The sequence below is a fragment of the Arabidopsis thaliana genome (genome assembly GCF_000001735.4).
Source record: "Arabidopsis thaliana chromosome 1 sequence".
Taxonomy (NCBI): domain Eukaryota; kingdom Viridiplantae; phylum Streptophyta; class Magnoliopsida; order Brassicales; family Brassicaceae; genus Arabidopsis; species Arabidopsis thaliana.
In genome coordinates, this window is record NC_003070.9 from 18,634,806 (window position 1) to 18,649,486 (window position 14,681).

The 14,681-nt window shown below is 34.8% G+C and overlaps 5 protein-coding genes, 3 long non-coding RNA genes and 1 pseudogene across 10 annotated transcripts; 3 read left to right on the top strand and 6 right to left on the bottom strand.

Moving 5' to 3' along the window:
• The first annotated feature begins 27 nt into the window (after positions 1 to 27).
• On the top strand, positions 28 to 566 carry AT1G07617. Its single transcript, NR_139279.1, has 2 exons — positions 28 to 219; positions 487 to 566. It is a non-coding gene; the product is annotated as an other RNA (long non-coding RNA).
• A 583-nt stretch (positions 567 to 1,149) lies between these two features.
• STP9 (sugar transporter 9) lies at positions 1,150 to 3,644 on the top strand. 2 transcript variants are annotated; one of them, NM_103915.2, is made up of 4 exons: positions 1,150 to 1,317; positions 1,429 to 1,751; positions 2,094 to 2,723; positions 2,844 to 3,644. In NM_103915.2, exons 1-4 carry the CDS (start codon positions 1,179 to 1,181, stop codon positions 3,303 to 3,305), a joined length of 1,554 nt encoding a protein of 517 aa, NP_175449.1. In that variant the 5' UTR covers positions 1,150 to 1,178; the 3' UTR covers positions 3,306 to 3,644. The 2 variants fall into 2 exon arrangements, with proteins under 2 accessions (NP_175449.1, NP_001323384.1); NM_001333431.1 differs by lacking the exons at positions 1,150 to 1,317; positions 1,429 to 1,751 and having other exon boundaries at positions 1,994 to 2,723; positions 2,844 to 3,375.
• Positions 3,579 to 4,731, bottom strand: THX (thioredoxin X). Its single transcript, NM_103916.3, has 2 exons — positions 4,318 to 4,731; positions 3,579 to 4,007 (listed from the first exon to the last, which is right to left on the bottom strand). The coding sequence occupies exons 1-2, from the start codon at positions 4,657 to 4,659 to the stop codon at positions 3,801 to 3,803; spliced, it is 549 nt and encodes a 182-aa protein (NP_564566.1). The 5' UTR covers positions 4,660 to 4,731; the 3' UTR covers positions 3,579 to 3,800.
• Positions 4,732 to 5,068: 337 nt separating this feature from the next.
• Positions 5,069 to 5,683, bottom strand: AT1G50325 (Plant invertase/pectin methylesterase inhibitor superfamily protein). The gene has a single exon (NM_001123989.1). The coding sequence runs from the start codon at positions 5,672 to 5,674 to the stop codon at positions 5,081 to 5,083; it is 594 nt and encodes a 197-aa protein (NP_001117461.1). The 5' UTR covers positions 5,675 to 5,683; the 3' UTR covers positions 5,069 to 5,080.
• A 334-nt stretch (positions 5,684 to 6,017) lies between these two features.
• Positions 6,018 to 6,506, bottom strand: AT1G07623. The gene has a single exon (NR_139280.1). It is a non-coding gene; the product is annotated as an other RNA (long non-coding RNA).
• A 512-nt stretch (positions 6,507 to 7,018) lies between these two features.
• On the bottom strand, positions 7,019 to 7,572 carry AT1G07627. The gene has a single exon (NR_139281.1). It is a non-coding gene; the product is annotated as an other RNA (long non-coding RNA).
• A 1,939-nt stretch (positions 7,573 to 9,511) lies between these two features.
• On the bottom strand, positions 9,512 to 10,349 carry AT1G50330 (annotated as a pseudogene). The gene has a single exon.
• A 2,221-nt stretch (positions 10,350 to 12,570) lies between these two features.
• AT1G50340 (Plant invertase/pectin methylesterase inhibitor superfamily protein) lies at positions 12,571 to 13,044 on the bottom strand (the record flags this gene model as incomplete). The annotated part of the gene is made up of 1 exon (NM_103917.1): positions 12,571 to 13,044. The coding sequence occupies one exon, from the start codon at positions 13,042 to 13,044 to the stop codon at positions 12,571 to 12,573; it is 474 nt and encodes a 157-aa protein (NP_175451.1).
• A 795-nt stretch (positions 13,045 to 13,839) lies between these two features.
• AT1G50350 (E3 ubiquitin-protein ligase RING1-like protein) lies at positions 13,840 to 14,422 on the top strand (the record flags this gene model as incomplete). The annotated part of the gene is made up of 2 exons (NM_103918.2): positions 13,840 to 14,268; positions 14,339 to 14,422. Exons 1-2 carry the CDS (start codon positions 13,951 to 13,953, stop codon positions 14,420 to 14,422), a joined length of 402 nt encoding a protein of 133 aa, NP_175452.1. The 5' UTR covers positions 13,840 to 13,950.
• Between the last annotated feature and the right edge of the window lie 259 nt (positions 14,423 to 14,681).

Genomic DNA, 14,681 nt, shown 5'->3' on the forward strand with positions numbered 1-14,681 from the left:
AAAAAAGCCACTTGAGCTCTTGAGAAGAAGAAGTCGTGGTTCGGTTAATCAGGAGACAGCCGAGATAAAGAAAGTCTTCATGAGATTTAATGTGATGGTTAATTACGTAATGAAAGGGTGGCTGATAATTGTTCATGGCTGTTGCATCATGTCATGATCACTTGACATGTTTATTCTAAAGATTTCTTGTTCCATCACTTTTCATTTAGACTTATCAAGTACGTACGTAGTGATAAACTTAATTTGTAATATCTTTTCTCATGTTACAAACTCGGACTTCTGTCGTCCATGAGCCTGATATATATTTGATGACCAAGGCTTAGGATGTTGAACTGATCCAATCTTCATTCTCGGAGGTTTTGCTATGTGTTCTTCGTCCAGCTCATTGTTAATTACACCGAGATTGACATAATGACATGATTCAAAAATGGGAACGTTGTTGTTGTTGTTGTTTCTTTTTCAATTTGCATATATATATTACAGAGTTACAAAGATGAGAAATATCTTAAAACCTATTCTATTAGAGAACGTACGGTGTGTTCATAATGACAATGAACATTTTTGTCTACGTAGATATATTTACTTTGTTTTTTTCTTCATTTTCAATTATCTTTGTAACGTTCTCTCTCAAATTAGCTGGAACAACGATCTACAATGACGTGTATCTAATAATCAATCCTAAATATATGAACCAAACTAAACTAGAAATGAAATGTCTCCAAATAGACTATATTATATATACGTACTGAACGAAATCACAATTAGTTCACAGCTAAATGCGACTGTTATTATATTAATACAAGATCCTATTTTAGGGTTAGACTGTCTTTTTCAACATATCTCTTAGAGTCTTTATGTAATAAAAATTACAGAGAAATGAGCGGAAGTTGTCAGTAAAAAAACAAAAGAAACTGTCAAAAAAAGACAGTAAGATCTCCACTAAAACTGGGTTTGAAGAACATGAAAAAAATACCAAAACCACTTCACCTATTCATAAGCTAAGATAAATCTAAAACAGCTAATATCACAATCGATTCCTAATAATAGATAACGAAAATTCTTATATTTAAGGAGCTCACAAGCTCTTCAGTTTTGGATCATAAGCTCACTAGTTCTTGTTTGAATAACAAAGCAAAAGGCAATAATACTAACAATCAATAAGTGAAGAATAAATAATAATGGCTGGAGGAGCCTTTGTATCAGAAGGTGGTGGTGGAGGAAACAGCTATGAAGGCGGAGTCACCGTCTTTGTCATCATGACATGTATTGTGGCCGCTATGGGAGGTCTCCTCTTTGGTTATGACCTCGGTATCTCAGGTTCGTAAATTCCACATTCGCCTTTTTCTTCTTCGGGTTGAGTTATTTTGGTTCGCTTTCGCTGTCCACTCTAGCTTCGGGGAATGTAACGTGACTTCTTTTGTTGTATAGGTGGAGTGACATCTATGGAGGAGTTTCTGAGCAAGTTTTTCCCGGAGGTGGATAAGCAAATGCACGAAGCAAGGCGCGAGACTGCTTACTGCAAATTCGATAACCAATTGCTACAGTTGTTCACTTCCTCACTCTACCTCGCGGCACTCGCGTCTTCCTTTGTAGCTTCGGCTGTCACAAGGAAGTACGGACGCAAAATCTCCATGTTTGTTGGAGGGGTTGCTTTCCTCATAGGTTCTCTATTCAACGCATTTGCTACCAATGTCGCAATGCTCATCGTTGGTAGATTGTTGCTCGGAGTCGGTGTTGGATTTGCCAATCAGGTGAGTCAACAACTCAACATGGTCATGGTGTGTTTATTATGTGGTTTAGCTCAAGACATTCTGGTTCTGGACTCGGTTTGGTTCAAAAATTTCTCAATTTTTCAGAGTGGTTCCAATTTCCAAACTAGAATCAACTTACATCTAAGGTTCAGTTTTAAAATACAAATAAATAATTAATACTATCAAAATTTAGTTGCGGTTTATTTTGGTTTATTCGTTGCTGTTTGGTTGCACGATATTTGATTTGTTAGCTATAAAAATATTGTTAGCGCTTAGTATGAAATAAAGTAAGGTATATTTGGTTTCAGTATGGCTCATCCATCTTTAACTTTGTTTTTCCAGTCTACGCCTGTTTATCTCTCGGAGATGGCTCCAGCGAAGATCCGAGGAGCACTTAACATCGGGTTTCAAATGGCTATAACCATCGGGATTTTGATTGCAAACTTAATCAACTACGGAACATCTCAAATGGCTAAGAACGGATGGAGAGTATCATTGGGTTTAGCCGCTGTACCGGCAGTTATTATGGTTATTGGATCTTTTGTCTTGCCCGATACACCAAACTCGATGCTCGAGAGAGGCAAGTACGAACAAGCGAGAGAGATGTTGCAAAAGATTCGTGGAGCTGATAACGTAGATGAGGAGTTTCAAGATCTGTGTGATGCTTGTGAGGCTGCTAAGAAAGTGGATAATCCATGGAAGAACATTTTCCAACAGGCAAAATACAGACCCGCTCTTGTTTTCTGTTCTGCGATTCCTTTCTTCCAACAGATTACTGGTATCAATGTTATCATGTTCTACGCCCCCGTTCTCTTTAAGACTCTCGGTTTTGCGGATGATGCCTCGCTCATCTCAGCGGTTATTACGGGTGCGGTCAATGTTGTCTCTACCCTTGTCTCCATCTATGCGGTTGACAGGTACGGAAGAAGGATTCTCTTCCTTGAAGGAGGCATCCAAATGATTGTTTCCCAGGTAAAAATGCTAGTTCCGAGTTTGCGTATACATGTGGAAAAATGAAACGTTTTCAGTTCATAATGTATATAAATGATGATTGCGTACCTTACATATATTGTTTGATGGGTCATTTTGCAGATCGTTGTTGGTACCTTGATTGGTATGAAGTTTGGAACCACGGGATCAGGGACCTTAACACCTGCAACAGCAGATTGGATCCTGGCTTTCATATGTTTGTATGTTGCAGGATTTGCATGGTCATGGGGTCCATTAGGATGGTTAGTACCAAGTGAGATCTGTCCATTGGAAATCAGACCAGCGGGACAAGCCATCAACGTCTCTGTCAACATGTTCTTCACTTTCCTCATTGGACAGTTTTTCCTCACGATGCTTTGCCACATGAAGTTTGGTCTCTTCTACTTCTTTGGAGGAATGGTTGCAGTCATGACCGTCTTCATCTACTTCTTGTTGCCGGAGACAAAAGGGGTTCCAATTGAAGAAATGGGAAGAGTATGGAAGCAACATCCGTTCTGGAAACGTTACATGCCAGATGATGCTGTTATTGGAGGAGGTGAAGAAAACTACGTCAAGGAGGTTTGAAGAGCCAAGAAAGTGAAATGTTTCAAAGTTCTAGGCATTGGTTTTGCTTAAGCACGGGTTTTTGGTTGCTTTTTCAAGGGAAAATAAGGCAGCAAGATGTGAGAATCTGCAGCCGAGACGAAAAGAAGAAGAAGAATGGAAGTTGTTGAAAAAATCTTAAATGTTGAATTCTTTAACCTGATTCATTCCAATAAAATCCAAGCAGAATTTGTTTCTTGGCATCCAGTTGCATTTGATTTTCTTTTCTTTTTACCAACAAATGAGATTATCTGTAAGAAATGCAAAAACCTAACTAGATTTGTTGCAAGCATAAGCAAATAAGCCTAAATACATATTTCCCTGATAAGAGAACAACTCTTTTCTATTCGTAAAATTTGTTGCAAGATATACACATCAAATGAGAAACCGGGGATGAAGATCATCACAATTGAAGAGATTTGATTACATTAAAAAAACAGTGTTGAGACAGAAGAATACCGGTGGGGAGAGAGACGATTAAGCAACAGATATTGAGTTCAAGAGACCATCAATGTACTCCTTAAGCTTGGCCTTTGTAATAGCACCTTCCCTTCTGCTCCCTGGAACTTCCTTCCCGTCCTTGAAGAGAATGAAATGCGGTAAACCATAAACCTTGAACTCCGCTATTAACTTTGGATTAGCGTCGTGATCAATCTTTACAATCGTCAATTTGTCACCATATTCCTGAGAAACAAAGGAAACATTTTGAGTTTAAATAACCAAGACAACTAAAAACACTCAGAACTGAATTTATTCTCTAAGCACTTGCAAAAGGAAGCTCAACTCTAAACAGTAGTCACTAACTGACATTTTTAGTAGTTGTAGAGCTAATGGTATATGATTAACAATAGTTTCTCATACATAAAATCTCAAATCCCAAGTTTGTACCACCAAATCATGCGTGAAAATCTCTGACGATCTCATTCAATTTCAAACTCTCACGATTCTCCAGCAAGAACTGATGATTACAAAAGAGAGATTAAATGTATCAAACCTGAGATAAGGCTTCCATAGCTGGATAGATCAATTTGCAGGGACCGCACCAAGTAGCGACGAATTCAACCAAAACCGGCTGGGCTGATTCGAGAACCGTACTCGAAAACTCACTCTCTCCAATCTCTTTGATTCCGCCGCATCTTATCACCGAACTAGAGCTTTTTCTGGTTCTTCTAGCACCGGAGCTTAACGAAAGCAGGTGGCGGTTAGCCGCGACGGAGGTGACCTGGACTGAGCTCAGAGGTTTGACGGAAACGGAGGTTGCCGGAGAACATGAACGAACCGGAGGAGTGAGATATGATCGCATAAGAATCGTCGAACTGGAGACGATAGAGTCCATGGCTTCTTCTTCCACGTTCTCCTAATCTTCTCTGTGTTTGACTCATATTCAGAAGAACACGTTTGTGTGGCATAGGAAGGAAAGCTGGTGATGACTTTTCTCAAGGTCCACTACTTTTTTATTCTTTTACTTTTGCCCCGTACTTTGAGAAAACCATTTTAAGCTCCTTACTAATTGGACTAATTGGGGCTAGGCCCATAGTTGAAAATAGTCCTCGCCGGAGTTGCGTAATTTTTCACAGGTGAACGATGACTTTTTCAAATACGAAAGCCGGTCCAATCCGATCTATCAAACAAGCTTTTTCGTGATTTGGTATGCTCTTGTGGTGGATTTCGATTTTTCTTAACACTAAAACAATTAATTATCGGTGTAAATCGGTAATGGCAACATCATACCAAACAACATTATGATTATTAATTTATTATTGTAGATTTGATACTGATTCCTTACATGAAGTTTCTTCTTTTCTTAAAAAACATTCCACAATTACAAAAATAATGTCGGATACATTTTCGACGATAGAAACCCTTTTCAAGAGCTTTGGAATAGGCTTGATGACACTTGACAGCTCGCTTTCACATTCCATCGCGAATTGAGACATAGCATCAACATTCCTGTTTAAAGTGTCATAGTCATTGGTTGCCAAAGCTTTAAGTGCGGTTTCAAGAGGATTGATAAGATTAAAAAGATGTAAACATAGCTCATAAGAACCCTTAGAACTGGGATCGGTTGTGCTGTTTGTGAGTGACTGGAAATGCTTTATTAGATCAAAGGTGTTTTGAAAATCATAATTGATCAAAAATTTGGCGAGATCATAAGTATCCAATGTTGCAACTTGAGTGGATGATTTCATGAACTCATAGCAAAATGACGCATTGACTGCTCTGCGTGCGCACATGCCACATATTTCATCTGTTGTAACCTTCGTATTAAATCTTGCATATGATGAGACAACAAAAAGAAGTAAAACTACTATATGAACCAATAAAAAGTTGTTCTTGACATATGCAACCATTTTTGTTTTTCAATCTTTAAGAACTTATGTGAGATTATTATAGGGTGCAAACATATCTTTAAATTTAAAACTAACAGATTTTGTTTCATTTTTGCTGTAAATGCTGCAGATTATGTACCATGGAAAAAGATTTGAATTTAAATCCAAAAATATGACTATGATTCTCCTATTTTTGTTTGATTTTTTTCCTCATTGTTTTTTTTATTTTATTTTTGGACAATGTTTGTTTTCATTCCATAATGTAGAAGCCAAATACAAAGATAAAGGGAAAAAGTTCCAAAGTTTAAAGCACAACAATAAGGGGCATACTCCAAAAGTTACCAGAAAAATGATAAAAAGATAGATAGGGCTAATCGACAAAGGGTCCTTGAGAGTTTTGAGCCAAAAGCAAAGATGCTTATGGTACTTGTGAGATCAAAGTTTATCGACGACTCTTTCAAGAGCGATTCAAAGGAAAAACAAATTGTCTCTGTCAAAAGACGAAGTGGCGTTAATGAAGGGGTCAAAGACATGATTCTCGCCGGCACGAGGAGAGCTACATGAAGTAGAGCTTTGACAAAGGTTTGGGTAGTGGTGATGGTGCTCTGGTGCTTGGATTTATTTGCTAGAATTGATGCCGAATGAAAGTTGAGGTTAGGCAAACAATAGCAAACATGAAGTGAGGTGTATGACTTGAAGACGTTAAGCGAGCATGATGAGGGGTGGTCCTTTGACAAGCTTCCCAAGCCACCATAAAAACTCTCGCATGAAGGTTCAACAGCATTAGACCAAAGTCTTTCAAGCAAAGAAAGTCATACCACAACATATTATATGAAGCTAAAACCAAGGTTCGTAAAAAAAGAGTATAAGGTTGTAACATAATAGGTGGATCCTCTCTCACATGGAGTATTATACCATGAAAATTAAGAATTTCACACAAAGTTTTTAGTCGACTTAACACATAACAAAAATAATCAGACATGAGCTTATTGGATTTGAGCATATGGAAAAGGTCCCAGAAGTTGGTAATTGTACATATATGAGCTCGATAAACAGGGAATACATGGATATGGGGTTGAAGAAGCTACGGTAACCATTGCTCCTTAGAGACGGGGTCATAATGCCGTTTCTCCTCGACCTATTCAACAAGCCTTGATAAAGGAAGCTATCATATAAGGTGTTTTTCAAGCTTTGAAAATAGAGAGTATTACCCCTAGGTAATTCTAATGGTCATGTTCTCAGATAAGTTTTATACCAGCATAGCAAGATTGTTTGATTATGTTCCAATCGACGTCCATTAACAATCAGTTCCATGAGTCGACACAAAAATTCGCTAAGCAAGATCAGAAAAGTTTTATGCAAAACATGGGCTTTTGCAGAGAGAACAGTGGAATACACTTTTTGGAGTTGAGCTTTGAAAATATGATAATTGGGCCTAAGCCCAGAAGGTAGAAAGGAATGTCCAATCTAGTGACATCGACATAAATTAGGTTAGTTTGTCACCGAAGGCGAATTCTGGTGGGAAAAGGCATTTGTGCAGATTGAGGGAGAGCCAAAATCGGGAGATCTGAGCAACACAAAGAAAATCGTCTCAAGTTCAAAGAAAGAGATACTGTTGTAAAAGAATGGCTTCCTAGGTTTAAAATCACGAGAAAAGTAGTAGGCATAGCTTCCCAAAGGAGATTTCTGGGAACCTCCATCCAACTCTAGCATCTGATCAATAACCATCCGACATTGAGTTAAGAGGGAAAGGCTTGGTTGATTGAGAAGTTGACCAAAAGCAATGTAAAACAGAGATCTTTGGGAAGCAAAAGAAAATGGTGAAACAGAGATCCGGACGCCGGCAAAACCTTCTATTACTTGATTTTTTTTTCAGCAAAAGAAGGTAGGGGATTGGTTTCGGTAATCAGGACTAGGAGAGAAAGCTTAATTTATTTATTTTTCCTAAAGCAACAAGCACCTTCTATTGCTCATCTTTTTTTTCCCTCATTGGTTTAACTATTATATCAGTAGATAAGGTTCACATAAATACGTGTAGTTAAAAATAAATAAAAACTAATAATGTTATTTGAATTCTAAGTAGTACTCCACACATTTTTTATAATATTTACTCTGTATTTTTTGTTTTAGTCTTATACATTACATTTTTTCAATACAATTTTACGGTTTTATCAATAAACTGGATTTTAATTATATGTATTCCATATTAACAAAAAATTCTCCAAATATTTATTAATTAAAAATTACAAGAAATTACATAATTAAACTTTATTAATTAAAAATTATAAAATATTTATTTTTAAAATATCATGACATGCCAGTAAATTCTTTAAAAAGGGCCAAAGGGGCATAAAAAATGCTCCATATAAAAAGGGATACGAAAAATGAGTTTTCATTATAGCGTTACGTCAAAGTGTTTGTGATCCTCCTTTATTTGTATGTAGTGGAGATGAGGTAGCTTTGAAAATGTTAAATTTTGTAAAATATATATTGTAAATAATTTGGGTCATATTGTACAACAATTCATTTTAGGTAGTAAAATCACTTTATTTTAGGGCCGGTGAATATCTCAAACATAACACAAATATCTTATGTTATTAGTAAGGTTACTTTGAGACTCTAAAATAGTCATTAGACTCATTATACACTTACGTGAGCAACAAGGCTTGTTGAACAAGTAGTTTAATGACGAAGATAAGTTTATGAGGTGGCATTATCTTAAACTCAAAGCCCAAGTTTCTTAAACTCTACCACTATGATCGTGTACTCATATTTAGTTCAATCTTTTGCTCACTGTTATTTGATTCCCTATGCATTTCCTTAGTTGGCTCTAAAAAAAAAATTATTTTCCAAACTTGGTGAGTCGTTTAATTACATGACATCAATAAAAGCGTTTATAAGACCACAAATTTTGTCTCCCTAAACCCAATAATATCTTTCATCTGTTCCAGATCATTAGTAAGAAAGATTATTTTTTTTGGGCCGTAATGAATTTAGACGGACAATGTTCTTTTCCTGGAAGTTGATTTTCAAATAAAGTTAAGCTAAAACCACTTCTCCATAATATGGTACTTTACCGAGAATAAATCTGTATGTAACGTTAAGTAATTCTTAACCCGTACGTAGTACGAGAGAAATTCTAGTTCATTCATTATTCAAGAAAAAGAAAGAAAAATAAAAAACTGATTTTCACCATCTAATAATTGAAAGTAAAGATGCTCAGAAGCTACATATGAAAAAGATAAGTTTTATTTCTTTTATTTGTTCTCTTTAAGGTTTAAGGTTACATCATGTTTTCCTTTTATAGGAGTTACAATGTCAGTGACTTTAGGGTTTGTTCTGACACATGTCAGGTTTCTATTGATCTTACACACTCAAAACGGTTTTTTAAAACTACTCCATCTTTGCCCGCACAGCTCCTGGTTTTAGTCACTTGATCCAATCCTGTTTTACTTTTGGCTTTGTCTTCTTTTGCACGTGGAGATAACCGTTGGAGCTGTGAGTTGTTTTGGGTCTGCGCTTGGGCCTTCTGCTTGTTGGGCTTGATCTTTGTTAGATTCTCAATTTGGCCCAATCGCTGAACCTTCTTGAGGATGTCGTTTGGTAATCTTGTCTTTGCAGCTTCCTCTTCTTCATGTCCGATCACAACTCTGATTTGATTCTTCTCTTCTCCAATCCGAGTTGTAATCTCAATGAAAGATGCCTTCTCACTAATAATAATGGATCACGAAATTGATCGAGAATTGATAGGTACCAGTTAATATATTTTAATATATTTTTCACCATTTAATATATTTTGTTAATGGATTGACAGATTCTATTTTCTTTAATGCTTTAAATACTAATGGTAAAACGATCTAATCAAAGACCCTCGTTGTACGGAATTCCGGTGGCGTTCAGCCACGGGTCTTTATTTATCAACTTCCCAACAGTAAACTTGTTCGCTTCTATCGGATCGGTTATTATCTTGAACCCCTTTCAGCGAACTCTCTGGCTTGTGTTTGCTCTGGGGCCTTTGTTTTTGTACTCTCCATAGTATAGTGTGGACAAACGTCCTGTGGTGCTGCTATTCCACGGAGTCCATCCCATTGGATCTATCATATCATCCAGATAAGACTCCATAAACACTACTGTTGAGAAATCACCCCACGGTCTTCCCAAGAACGTCTTCACCATTCTTTTTACTGGAACAAGATCTGAACTTGCCGTTATACTGCAATTCTGAATTGAAAACCCCGATGTACCCGGCTTGTCACTTTGTTGAGCAGTTATAACATTGCTCTGTCCTTCCATTGGCTTCCGGGCCTCAATTCGACAGTTTTGAAAAATTGCTGAGGCATGACCGAAAATGAAGTCTACGGTGCCCGTGATGAAGCAGTCACGGTAAAATTGTCTGTATGAATGGGCATAGAGGGTATCCTGATAAGCATCAATGCGACACCGATAGATGACTACAGCATCACCGCTCACTCGAAGAGCAACAGCCTGTCCCTTTGCTGGTCCAGCCGTGTTCTGTATCCAAAGATCCTGGGCCATGAACCAATTTCCATCGATGGCTGCAAGTTTATAAAACATATGTGAGTTTAAGAAATACAATAATAAATAGCTTCCGACATATAATCCGGGCTTTATGTGAATGATATAATAAACCAAATCGTGATCAATGCCTTAGATTTATTTGGTTTCTTTTCAATTCACTTAAGATAGTCCATATTGTAATTTTTACAGAAACAAATATAATGACATTAAAAGCTTAACTATCGAAGAGCATTTACAGATGATTAAAATAGTTTCATTAAACCGATTTGGTTTAATACGGTTTAGTTTTTCATTCAATAATTATGTTTACCAATATATATCAAACATTTAGTCTTAATTTCCTGTTAGAGCAAACAAACAAATTCAATAACATCTTTTCCATCGGATATTTTATTTTATTTTTTATTCGATCAACTCAAGTAGTTACAATGAAGTGTTTGTGTAATGTAATGGGGGACATAGTAATGAAAATGAAATAAGGAATTATTTGGCAAAGCATGCTTAGTGTATGTTGGATTATTTCTTAGTTGATATTTTAAGTATCTCCTTTGTGGGCTTTTTCCAATTATCATGGGCTACATTTTGTTCTTTTAATTAATTAATGCAAGACATTTTTTTTTAAAAACCCCGAGAAAATAAAAACTGAACATGAAACCAACTTTTCAAATACAAACGTTTAAGATTAATATTTTAAAATATATATCTACTGTGGCCTCTTTTTTTTAATCTGCACTATCTAGAAATTTAGCTATCAAAAATATAGTTTTTTAAAACCCAAGAAAAAAAATTGAAATCAAACCAAAGTTCTAAGAAGAACAAACATTCAAAATAAAATATATTGGGTATCCTCCCATGTGTCCTTTGTGGTTCATGCATGGTGGTTCTTTCTTGGATGATATTTTGAATATTTCTATTGTGAGCTCTTTTAATGTAATGTAAACCATCGATCAAAACTAAATTAAGAAAGATGGGAAGATCGATTTTTATATTATTTTTTATTTTGTCATCAGGAAGATCGATTATGTTTACTGAAAAGACAATTTTTTTTTAAAGAATATACACATTTAATTTTAAAAAACAAGTTATCTTGGAGTTGATATCATCTTTTGGCCATGAAAGTATACATTTTAATAGTGGGATTATCAGCAAATAAAAAACATATTTCAGTATTAAGGAGCGTTGATAGATTTTGGTATAAGTGTATACATATAAAATTCCAATTTAGAGACAATTAAACATAATAATATAGAATGTTTCGGTGATGAGATTAATAGAACAAGTGCTTTTTCCTATTACCTTGGCAGGATCAAAATCAGTTAACCAAGAAGGAAAGCCATTGGAGGGAACCACCATCTCCACCAGATTAGAGGAAGTTGAGGATGCAAATGGATGAGAAACAAAAAAAGCTATAACAAAGATGAAAACTGAAAGTTTGGAGTTAAGAAGCTGAGTCTCCATTGTTTAAAGTTTTTTTTTTTCTATTCTGTGATGACTTTAGAGAAACGAAGAAAGGTTAAATAGAGAAAACTTAGAGCTTCTTCTATAATCATGTATAAATGTGACATTTATTTCATTTTATAAGAAGAAAGAACTCAACTGTAACCTTACTAGCGCCTTCTGATAAAGCTTGTTAGTCTTCTCCTTCCTATATGGAGTATGTTTTTGCATCAGGCTATTATTCTTGTTTGCTTTGCCAACAGTCATTAACTCATTATCTTGATGTCATCGGTTCCAATTAATTATTTGTTTGACTTTATGATTATTTTAAATTTCATGTTTTTTATATGTTATACACATACTAACCTTTTCTTATCATATGTGTAGTCAATAAATAAACCATGCATACATTTTAATGCGACGTGAAGCTCGTTTACATCCACGAAGAAAAAAACGTAGTCATTTCAGAAGCAATATCTTTTAAAAGGTCTATGATATTTCTATCATGTATAAGTTTTCTTAAAAGCTTAGGTTAAATATTATACATGTGCATGTGTACAAACAAATATATTAACTTAATTTTTTTTAAAATAGAATTATATATATATATATATATATATATATAGAAACAAAAACACAAGAAAACCCTGTATTAGGATTTCATGACACAAAAATGATATGCAATATAATAAAAATATTTGTTGTAGTAGAGCTCCTAGAGGTGGATAAAAAGACAAGTAGATTTTGACATATAACTATTATCTTGTACTTGTCTAGTGGTATATATAGATAGAAATAATAATAAAAGAATCTTGTTGACATCTTATAAATTCATTATTATAAATTTATAATAAATTCATTATTTTGTTGACCTCTTATAAATTTTGTTGACATATAACTATTATCTTGTACTTGTCTAGTGGAAAACAACATTATTATTATTAATTCATTATTATAGATTTGGGTAATGATTTCTTACATCGAATTTTTTTTTTTCTTAAAAAATATTCCGAAATTACAAGAACAATGTCAGATACATTTTCGACAATAGAAACCCCTTTCGAAAGTTTTGAAATAGGCTTGATGATACTTGACAGCTCGCTTCCACATTCCTCTGCATATTGAGACATAACACCAACGTTCGTGTTTAAAGTGTCATAGTCATTGGCTGCTAAAGCTTTAAGAGCGGTTTCAAGCGGATCAATAAGACTAAAAAGATCTAAACATAACTTATAGGAATCTTTAGAACTGCGATCTGTTGTGTTGTTTGTGAGTGACTGGAAATGCTTCGTCAAATCTAATGTTATTTGAAAATCGTAATTGATCAGAAATTTGGTGAGATCATAAATATCCAATGTTGCAATTTGAGGGATTGATTTCATGAACTCATAGCAAAATGACGTATTGACTGCCATGGGTGCACACATGCCACATATTTCATCTGTTGTAACCTTCGTATTAAATCTTGCATATTACGAGACAACAAAAAGAAGTAAAACTATTATAAGCACCAATAAAAAATTGTTCTTGACGTATGTAACCATTTTTTTTTCAATATTCGAGAACTTATGTGAGATTATTATAGGGTGAAAACATATCTTCAAATTTAAAAACTAACAGATTTTGTTTATTTTTGCTGTAAATGATGCAGATTATGTACCATGAAAAAATGATTTGAATTTAAATTAAAAAATATGACTATGATTCTCCTATCTTTGTTTGATTTTTTTTTCCTAATGGTTTAACTTATTATATCACTAGATGAAGTTCACATAAATACGTGTGGGTTAAAAATAAATGAAAGATCTATTAACATTATTTGAATTCTAAGTAGTAGTCCATACATTTTTAATAATATTTAAACTGTTTTTTTTTTTTAAAACTAGATTTTAGTTTTACACGTTACATTTTTTCAATACAATTTGACGGTTTTATCAATAAACCGGATTTTAATTATATGTATTCCATATTAACAAAAAATAGCTACACCAAAAAGAATAGATGCATTTTATCAAGTTTCTTTATTAGTTATATTCTATTAAAAGATTTTAAAATTAAGAAAACATAATACAGTAGTAAAAATAAAATCCAATACTTTGTTTTCTTAAGATACACTACTTTTTTATTCTTTTAATTTTGCCCCATACTTGAGAAAATCATTTAAACCACCTAAATTAATTGGGCCTAGGCCCATAATTGAAAAAGTCCTCGCCGGTGAGAGTGGCGACGCAATTACAGATTCGCTGAAACGTCGTCTCTCTTTCTCTCTCATCTCCTCCCATTTTCTCGTCTTCTATGTTTTAATATTTGTAGATTTCGTCATGACCTCCGGCGGAAACTCAATCGAACCCTCCGTCGTGGCAGAGGCGGAGAAGATGTTATTTTGTTACCAATACGATCAGACCATCACAATCTCTATTACTTCCTCCGCTGATCCTTGTCCTCTTTGCAACGGAGGTTTTCTGGACGAATACGTTGACCCTAACCCTAATCCAATCCCCAATCTAATTCTCCCGATGTCGGATCCAATCTCATCTCGCTTCTCATTCATCCCAGTCATGGACTTCACGAATCCGAGTTTCTTAGGTGAATCAATGGAGCCACAGTCTACTCAGCAACAGCTTAATGCTTTTGATCCGGTTAGATTAATCCATAACCATCTCCTACAACTTCAATCTAGAAGGTATCAATGTTCAGTTTTTGTTAGAGAATCAACTCTCGGATCAAGCTAATCCGTTAGCGGGGAATCACGGAGATTACTTCTTTGGTCGTGGTCTTGAGGATCTGATTTAGCAACTAGCTTAAGAAGTAAGATAATCTAATGATGGTTGACTACATAAAACAGAGGTGTGATTGAGACATGGACCAATTCTAATTACTCTATTGTTACTTGATAGGCTTCGATTTATTTATTTTAGTATTTTTCCACCCCTTAAATTTATGATTGGAATAGTTGTGGAAACTCATAATCTATCATATGATAAAAATGTAAAATACTCTTTTGAGTTTGAACGAGTAAATTTATATACAATATAAAATAAAATGATAATAT